Genomic DNA, 10134 nt, shown 5'->3' on the forward strand with positions numbered 1-10134 from the left:
TTTTTGGTTTTTCGAGGCAGGGTTTCTCTGTGGTTTTGGAGCCTGTCCTGGAACTAGCTCTGTAGACCAGGCTGGTCTCGAACTCACGGAGATCCGCCTGCCTCTGCCTCCCGAGTTCTTGGATTAAAGGCGTGCGCCACCACCGCCCGGCTAGCCCAGGCTGTTTTGATTCTTCAGACTTTAATCTCGAAATTGCTGGCTCTACACTGTCTTTGTTTTATTTAATCCTTACAACTTACTGAGGTCAGGCCTGTTATGAGCTCTGTCTGTCTGGGGTGTACCTCATTGGTAGATCATATAGTCTAGCATACAGGAGACCCACAGCATACAATCACAGTGAAAACACGTGTCTATTAAATATGGGTTCGATGCTTGGACACATCTTTTTTGTTTTGTTTTGTTTTATGAGAGAGGGTTTCTCTGTAGCTTTGGAGCCTGCCCTAGAGCTACCTCGTGTAGACCAGGCTGGCCTCGAACTCATAGAGATCCGCCTGTCTCTGCCTTCTGAGTGCTGGGATTAAAGGCATGTGCCACCAGTGCCTGGCATTTTAGCCTCTGAGAAAAAAAATAGGTTTTCACTATATAGCCCTGATAGTCCTGAAACTCTCCATGTAGACCAAACTAGCCTGGAATTCATAGAGATCTACCTGTCTGTACCTCCTGAGTGCTGAAATTAAAGGTGTGTACCACCATGTACAGCAGAAAATTTTTAAAAATATATTACATTTTATTGTGTGTTATTACATTTTATTGTGTATGTGTGTGCATGTACCACAGTGTGCATGTGCTACTCAGAGGTGAACTTGCAAGGGTCAGTTCTCTCCCTCCCCCATATTGATACTGTGGGTCAAACTCAGGTCATCAGTCTTGATGACTTTTATGCATGGAGCCATCTCATGGGGCCTTAATTTTTTTTCTTTTTTGAGATGGACTCACGTAGCTCAGGCTGGCCTTGAACTTGCTATATAGCTGGAGAAAACCTTGAGCTTCTGAAACGGCGTTTTTACAGGTTGTGCCACCTTGCCTGGCTTCCTGGGTTCATCAGACTCGGGGCTTTGTGCACACTAGCCGTCACTCAATCACAGGACCACGCCTGGCTCACTACTAGTTTTTTCTGCTGAGAAAGAATCCGGGTCTCCTCATTTCAGTTATGTTAGAAAGGAATGATAACTAACCCATTAGCATTGAAGGCATTGGGGCACCTTTTTTTTTTCTTTTCGAGACAGGGTTTCTCTGTGGTTTTGGAGCCTGTCCTGGAACTCCCTTTGTAGACCAGGCTGGTCTCGAACTCACAGAGATCCGCCTGCCTCTGCCTCCCGAGTGCTGGAATTACAGGCGTGCGCCACCACCGCCCTGCATTGGGGCACCTTTTTGACAAGGAAGATGTCTCTTCTTGGGTGTGCAGAGGGCTTAGACAGAAAGATACTGGAAACAAGGAGATAAAAAAGGAGGCCCTTGCTATTATTATGTCTGTTCATTCTTCTAGTAAACAAATAATAGTATACATGCTAGACAGACTTCCTACATCAATCCTTTTTAACCGTATTCAAAACGCAATGATGTAGATGCTATTAACAGTAGTATTTATTGTACATATCACTCACCACTGAGAAGTGAGTATTAGTATTGAAGGCTGTGAAGAAATAAGTTCAAGGTCAAAAGGCAAAATAACACCAACAGTAGGGAGTGCAGAGGTACTGTGTCTAATGTGTGAGACGGAGCATGTCTTCAAATAGTGCAAGGCATTAAGTGACAGCATATGAAATGAAAAAAATTGGGGTGAAATTATGCAGGACTCTGGTCTTAACATTTGGCTGGCCAGGCATTATTTTGACTGCTTGTGGAATTCTTGTTGCTGCCATGCCTGCTGCCTCTTGAAATGTACTTATTTAGAAAGACATTTCTCCAAAATTTTTAAAAAGATTTATTATGTATAGTATTCTGCCTGCAAGTATGCTTGCAGGCCAGAAGAGGGCGCCAGATCTCATTACAGATGGTTATGAGCCACCACGTGGTTGTAGGAATTGAACTCAGGACCTCTGGAAGAGCAGCCAGTGCTCTTAATCTCTGAGCCATCTCCCCAACCCCATTTCTCCAAATTTACAGTGAAAGCCTGAATAAAGGCAGGACTTGAACTGAAGTCCCACTTTCCACAGACAGGGCATAACAAGCGTCTGTGGGGGTCAAGAGACGGGAAGCTGAGTGATGAGGACTCATGGGGTAGTGATGGATAAGTTCATTGGTGGAGAGTCTTTGCAGCGAAGCGAATGCCGGGCGTTGAAATGTAAGGGACAGAGTTAGTGATGCCTATGGGGCAAATAATGCATGAGTCTGTAGAGAACTGTAGTTGGTTTTTAGCGTGAGTGGTTAGGAATCTGTAGGTGACTGATGAGGTGGTGTCAGGTGCCAGGGGCTGTGTAGACTAATGGGGATCTGCAGACACTGTTGTGCTGGCCTGTAAGGTGAGTGGTGGGGTATTCTGTTGAGAGAGCAGGGCTTGGGGAATAATGGTACAGCTGAGTGAACTATGACAGGGTCTCTGTGGTGAATGGAAAGGCCCATGGAGTGAGAGTTTTATAGGGTTCATGATGGGTGAGTCTGTGGAATGAATGATTAGGGGCCAGGAAGCTAAATGATTCAGGGAAAGGTCTGTGAGGTGAATAGGCTATGTAATTAGTGATAGGGCCCATGGGGCTGTGATGAGGTAAGTCTGTTAGTGAGGGATTCTGTAGGGCTAGAGATTGGGAATATTTAGACTTTGTGGTGGGGGATTTTCCAGTGGTTCTTTGGCTCTGTGTAGTAGTGCTGAGGATATAGACTGTGAGTAATCAGGGTAATGCAGTTCCAAGCAAATTCATGTTGAAAACCGGGCAGTGGTGGCACACACCTTTAATCCCAGCACTTGAGAGGCAGAGGCCGGCCTGGTCTACAGAATGAGTTCCAGGACAGCCAGGGCTGTTATACAGAAAAACGCTGTCTCAAAAAGAAAAACTAAAATAAAAATGATTCCCAGTAACTTATTTTGTAACTATATTTGCAGGTAGGGCCTGTAAAGAGGTGATTAAGTTAAAATGAGGCCAATAGGTTGAGAGCTAATGAAAATCTGACTGGTGTCTTGATAAGAAGCAGTTAGGACATAGACATGGTTTACAAGGAGGGCCAATCCTATGAAGACACAGTGAGACATAACTATGTGCAAGCCAAGGAGAGCAACTTCACAACCATCAAACCTGACGAAATGAACGTGACCCATCAGCCTCTAGAGCTGAGAAAACATGGTTTTTGCTGTTTGTACTGTGGATTAAACAGAGGACCTTGCACAAACTAGCTCAGTACTCTACCATGGATTTGTATCCAATCCCTCATTTTTTGCTTGTTTTTGTTTTGCAAGATAAGATCCATCCATAAAGCCCTGGCTGTTCTGGAACTTGCTATGCAGATCAGGCTGGCCTCAAAACCCAAAGATTTGCTTACCTCTGCCTCTTGAGTGTAGGACATGCCTGGCTCTCTTTTTACTTTTTGAGACAGGGTCTCACCAAGTTGCCATGGCTGACCTTAAACTTGAGATTCTCTTGCCTTAGCCTATCAAGTAACTTACTCCACCAGCCCCAGGAAATTCCTGTTGTCTTAACCACTTGGAAGCCAGGAACAACACCTGTAACCCTAGTACTTAAAAAAAAAGATATAGCCGGGCGGTGGTGGCGCACACCTTTAATCACAGCACTCGGGAGGCAGAGGCAGGCGGGTCTCTGTGAGTTCGAGACCAGCCTGGTCTACAGAGCTAGTTCCAGGACAGGCTCCAAAGCCACAGAGAAACCCTGTCTCGAATAACCACAAAAAAAAAAGATATGCAGGTTAAAAGTTAAAGTTCTTAAAGTAACAACAAAAAAAAAGGAACAAAGAGTGTAGTTGGGTGTGGTAGTAAACAACTTTAATCCCAACACTTGGGAGGCAGAGGGAGATTGATCTCTGAGACTTCGAGGTGTGGTAGCAGCCACCTTTAATCCCAATGCCTGGGAGGCAGAGACAGGCGGATCTCTGAGAGTTCAAGGACAGCCTGGTCTACAGAGTTATTCCAGGATAAAGATATACAGAAAACCTGTCTCAAAAAGTAAAAATAAACAAAATAGAGTTAAAATAAAGCCATACAAAGATGGAAAATAAACAGAGAATTTTGATACTGTAAAAAAAAAAAGAGGGCTGGAGAGATGGCTCAGAGGTTAAGAGCACTGACTGCTCTTCCGGAGGTCCTGAGTTCAATTCCCAGCAACCACATGGTGGCTCACAACCATTTGTACTGAGATCCGGCGCCCTCCTCTGGCGTGCGGGCATACATCGAGGCAGAATGTTGTATACATAATAAATAAATAAATCTTTAAAAAAAAAGAAATGGAGATATGCCGGGCAGTGGTGGCGCATGCCTTTAATCCCAGCACTCGGGAGGCAGAGGCAGGTGGATCTCTGTGAGTTCAAGGCCAGCCTGGTCTACAAGAGCTAGTTCTAGGACAGGCTCCAAATCTACAGAGAAACCCTGTTTCGAAAGAAAAAAGAAATGGAGACAGCCAGGCAGTGGTGGCACACACCTTTAATCCCAGAACTCAGGAAGCAGAGGCAGGTGGATCTCTGTGAATTCGAAGCCAGCCTGCTCTACACAGCAAGTGCCAGGACAGGCTCCAAAGCTACACAGAGAAACCCTGTCTCCAAAAACAAAAACACAAAGAAATGGAGGCAAGAGATCAGGAGTTGAAGGTCAGTATCAGTTATATGAACAACTATCTACATATACCCCCATCCCACAGCCTCTCTATCTATGGCATATTGTTAGTACAGAGTTGATACTGAGAAGGATGGAGGTACTGTAAGTGACATCTAAAGATGTGGAGGGAGTTTTCTAACTGGATAATGGGTAGAGAAAAGGTTTTGACGTATATGCTTTAAAAAAAACCTTGATTTTTATAGTTTCAACATTGTGTCACCCCATTACTAAACTGAAATCTAATCTTCAGTGTGACAAGGAGGTGGTTATAGGATTTAGTGGCCAAATAAGAAGAGACCAGAGAGCCGGGCAGTGCTGGCGCACGCCTTTAATTCCAGCACGTGGGAGGCAAAGGCAGGTGGATCTCTGTGAGTTCGAGGCTAACCTGATGGTCTACAAAGACAGTTCCAGGATGACCAGTACTGTTACACAGAGAAACCCTGTCCCCCCCCCAAAAAAAAAGACGAGAGAGAGAGAGAGAGAGAGAGAGAGAGAGAGAGAGACCAGAGAAGCTGGGTAGTGCTGGCACACACCTTTAGACCTTTAATCCTAGTACTTGGGTACTTGGGAGGCAGAGAGAGGCAGGCAGCTCTCTGAGTTCGAGGCCAGTTTGGTTTACAGAGGTTGTTTGAGGCTAGCCAGAGCTGTTAAACAGAGAAACCCGAAACCCTGTCTCCAAAGATTAAAAGAAAGAAAGAGACCAGAGTTCTAAAGCTTCAACTATGTAAGGACACAGTGAAAAAGTGAAAAGTGGCCCTTACTTGTTAGCACTAGCTTCTAGAACTGTGTTAAAGAAGTTTCTGGAGCTGGGTGGTGGTGGCTCACACCTTTAATCCCATCACTCAGGAGCCAGAGGCAGGCAGATATCTGTGAGTTCGAGGCCAGCTTGGTCTACAAGAGCTAGTTCCAGGGCAGGCACCAAAGCTAGAAACCTTGTTTCGAAAAACCAAAAAAAAAAAAAATTTCTGTTGTTTGTAAAACACCCAGTTTACAGTGTATTTCCTTATAGCAGCCCAGGCAGACCAAGACAACTGCCTTAAGAGACTGTCTGTTGGGGGAAGAGAGAGGGCTCTTCCAGAGGACCCAGGTTCTATTCCCAGCTACACAGCACAGTTCAATTCACATGACAGCTCACATCTGTCTCTAACTCCATTTCCAGGGGATGGAATGCTTTCTTCTCACCTCAGTGGGCCCTACATGAACATGTACAGACATACATGCAAGCAAAAATACCGTGTACATAAAACAGTAAAAACTAATTTAAAAAGAATAAAAAGACAGTAATAATATGGATATCCTAGGTGCATCTGTTGAGATCTTACATGGAAATAAGGAACACAAGGAAACCGGAAGGCAAAAAAAAATAAACTTGAGGGGCTAGAGAGATGGCTCAGTGGTTAAGAGCACTGCCTGCTCTTCCAGAGGTCCTGAGTTCAATTTCCAGCAACCACATGGTGGCTCACAGCCATCTGTAATGAGATCTGGCATCCTCTTCTGGGGTGCGGGCATACATGGAGGCAGAATGTTGTATACATAGTAAATAAATAAGAAATCTTTAAATAAATAAATAAATAAACTTGATTGAATTCATTCTAGTAAAGGGAGAACTTTGTGAGAGGTAAACTTTGATTTTTAGTTAAGATCTCTGAGAAATGCATTGAAGATTCCTGGGAGTGATGGCTCATACCTGTAATCGCACCGTGACTCAAGAGGCTGAAGCAGGAGGACTGCCCTGAGTTTTAGGCAATTCTGGCTACGTAATTAGTTCCAGGCCAGCCTGGACTACAGCATAAAAACCTATCTGAAAAACAAAAGGAAACAAGCAAGCAAGCAAGCAAGCAAACAAAGTGTTGTAACCCAATTTTCTTCTTGCCGCTTAACAGAAAAGTATGATCAGGAATAGAGCAGTTGAAAAAGAATTGACTGAGCAGTGGTGGTGCACACTTTTAACCCCAACACTCAGGAGGCAGTACTCTGAGATCTCTGTGAGTTCAAGGCCAGCCTGGTCTACAGAGTGAGTTCCAGGACAGCCAGGACTATGAAGAGAAACCCTGCCTTGAATAACAAAATACAAATAAATTAGAAAAAAAAGAGGTATTTGGAAGAAAGGAACAAGGAGGTTTAGACCATTTGCAGCTTATCTTCAGAGTGCAAGAAAGTGTTATGGAGGAAACAGCAAGGGCATGGCTGGATGGCTGGACAATCTATAAAAATCACCGCTGGCTGGGTATACTTCGTTGATCTCACCAGCCATTTTATCAGAATCTGGGAGCGGGTGGGGTGACACCAGCACAGACACTGCCAGCTGAGAGTGAGGGGGACAAGGAAAGGGTAAAATAAAGGTATGTTGTCCCACTTCAATTGTTTAGGACAGAACAATAGGTCTCTCAGGCTGTGATGTGCCTCTTAGTTCTGAGAAGAAGACTATTCCTTGGTTAGTGGGTAAAGCTGCCATCCAGGGCTGAGCAGATTCAGAGGCCAGACCCCTATCTGGAAGACAGAGCATCAAGCCAAGGGAATGTAACACTGAATGGAATTTTAACTTACTTGGATCCTGTGATCCCATTCCACAAGTTGTCCATTGTGGAATGGGATCCACCAGCCCTGCCACTGCGGTTTTTTTCCAAGGCAGGGTCTCACTATGTAGCTCTGGCTGCTCTGAAATTCACTATGCAGAACGAGTTGGCCTCTGTCCTCCTCGTGCTAGGATTAAAGGCATGCCCCAATTCTCAGCTTTGCCACTGCATTTTGTAAACAGAAAACTCATCTGGTTTCACAGGTTCACAGCAAGTAGGAGTTCTTGCCTAAGAATGAATCATACCTCAAGTCTTATCCTTTTTTTTTTTCGGTTTTTCGAGACAGGGTTTCTCTGTGGCTTTGGAGCCTGTCCTGGAACTAGCTCTGTAGACCAGGCTGGTCTCGAACTCACAGAGATCCACCTGCCTCTGCCTCCCGAGTGCTGGGATTAAAGGCGTGCGCCACCATCGCCCGGCCTCAAGTCTTATCCTTATATTTAGTTGAAATTTAGTATTAAAAATTCATGCCAAGGGAGAGATGGCTCAGGGGTTAAGAGCACTGACTGCTTTTCTAGCACCTACATGGTGGCTCACAACCATCTCTAACTCCAGTGCCAGGGGATCTGATGCCTCCTTCTGGCCTGTACAGTACACACACATAGTGTACAGAAAATAGCCATAATCAATAAGATAAAGGTAATTTTTTTTAAAAAAAAAATCTATGCACAGGGCAGTGGTGGCCCACACCTTTAACCCCAGCATTTAGGAGGCAGAGAGAGGCGTTTCTCTGTGAGTTCAAGGCCAGCCTGATCTACAAGAGCTAGTTCCAGGACAGCCAGGGCCCTTACACAAAGAAACCCTGTCTTGAAAAAAAAAATCCATGCAAGGAGCTGAGCATGAGAGCACATGCCTGTACTTACGCCACTGGAGAGGCTGAGCCAGAGGTGTCGGGATTACCAGTTCAACTTCAGCCTAGCCTTCATGGTAAAACCACCTTGGAATACATAGTAATTTCTTGTCTCCAAATCAATCAATAAATCAAAAAAGCTAGGTTTGGCGGCACAAACCTACAATCCTAGCATTTGAAGTGCTGCCAGCCTGAACTACACAGTGAGTTCCAGGCTAGCTTGGGTTATATAATGAGACCGTGACTCAAAAAACAAAACAGAATTAAAAAAACAAAAAGAAATGCCTTTAATCCCAGCAATTGGGAGGCAGAGGCAGGTGGAGGTGGATCTCTGTGAGTTCAAGGCCAGCCTCATCTATAGGGTGAGTTCCAGGATAGCCAGGACTTCAGAGAAATCCTGTCTCGAAGGAAAAAAAAAAAAGTTCATTCATGAGTGATGAATGTGGCTTAGGGGTGGAGCCTTATTTAAGATTTTGGATTCTCTTTGATCTCCAGCAATCCAACTTCACCCCAGAAAAAGTTAATTTCAGAATGAGTGAAGGATTTGAGGATGAGGGATGGGGATAAACAAAGTTTGCATGCAAGAAGGACATGAATTTAGGGAGACCAGAGGGCAGGAATGTTAGGGACTGAACTGTGTCCTCTTCAAGTTCATATATTGAAGTCCTTACTCCCAGAAATGTAGAAAGTGGCCAGTTTGGATGAAGTTGAAAATGAGGCTGGTATGATGGGCCCTAATCCAGTGCAAATGGTGCCCCAGGAAAAGGCAAACAGCAGAAGGTGGGCACCTAGGGAGATGTGAGAACACAGAATGCAGTGCTAGGAAAGAGGCTTCAGAAAGAGAAAGCCAAACCTTCTGACACTCGACTGACAAGCTCCAGTACTGAGAACTTCCGTGTCTGCTGTTTAGTTCATAGCATTTGGTTATGGCAGCCCAAGCTAATAAGGGAACTACAGGGTTATGGGCAGGATTTATGAGATAAGTCACAGGGTGATCATGGAGGGAGTTCTGTGTGGTGAGTTCAAGGTTCTACAGGGTAAATCACGGGAGTGTGTGGAGTCAGTGTTGAGGGTTTGTAAGGCCAGACACGGGCTATTTCTGCAATGATGGAGAAGCTATGAATGACCAAGGGATGGGAGAGGTCTATGGAGTTAGTTACATGACATCGCTAGGATTAGGAATTAAATGTCTCTCAGTGTTATAATTAAAGATATTTTATTTCCCGATTTTGAAAATTGCCACCATCACGGACCCCCTCCCCCCTTACATCTTTTCCCCAATGGTTCCCGGCAGTAGCTCCACACATTCTCTACCTTTCCTGACTGCCTCTTTTTGTGCTTACTCCTCAGCCGGAGTGTGACTAATCAGATAGTTCTGACCCTCCAACCTGTGGGAGGAGGACTTGGGTCTTCTGGGAGGTGGGCAGAGCGCCTCAGCAACGGTGTTCTGGCCCACTCTACTGCTCTTTAGTTATGCTTGCTTTTAGTTTTCATGACCTTGCTGTCCAGCATGCTCTGGGCATGAGTGAGATGCTTTATGGAATCAAGCACGAGGACTCCAGGTACCACCAGCCATATGCCATTCATGATAACAAAGTAAAACCAGAAATAAAGGGGGTGGCCTAGCTCCCCATGCTGGAAGCCATCGCGCTGCTCTGTCAGGAAGTACAGCACATCCCCGTATATCTGGCCTGTGGGAGGCAAGAGAAGGAAAAGCCCTTGTGAGGACAAGGAAGCTGAGCCAGACTCTCTTTCATGGCATCTTCCAGGACTCAGAGGGCAAAACAAATTCTGAAACTGAAGCTGCAAATCTGAGATAACAAAGTACAAATTTCAGAAGTCAGAATTTGGGTAATTTTTTTTCTTCCTTTCGGAATTCCCTTCAACCCTCCCCCCACTGTGTGTGTGAGAGAGAGATTTGGATGTGTGTGTGTGTGTGTGTGTGTGTGTGTGTG

The 10134-nt window shown here is 45.1% G+C and overlaps 1 protein-coding gene across 2 annotated transcripts in view; it reads right to left on the minus strand.

Moving 5' to 3' along the window:
* Positions 1-9381: 9381 nt before the first annotated feature.
* The window catches only part of Ebp (EBP, cholestenol delta-isomerase), a 6908-nt gene continuing 6155 nt past the window's right edge, over positions 9382-10134 (minus strand). For both annotated transcript variants that reach the window (XM_005352821.3, XM_005352820.3), the window contains exon 5: positions 9382-9870. In XM_005352821.3, the coding sequence (XP_005352878.1) occupies positions 9647-9870 (224 nt within the window). In that variant the 3' untranslated portion in view covers positions 9382-9646. The remainder of the gene's footprint in view (positions 9871-10134) is intronic.

Source organism: Microtus ochrogaster, chromosome 10 (genome assembly GCF_000317375.1).
Source record: "Microtus ochrogaster isolate Prairie Vole_2 chromosome 10, MicOch1.0, whole genome shotgun sequence".
Lineage (NCBI taxonomy): Eukaryota > Metazoa > Chordata > Mammalia > Rodentia > Cricetidae > Microtus > Microtus ochrogaster.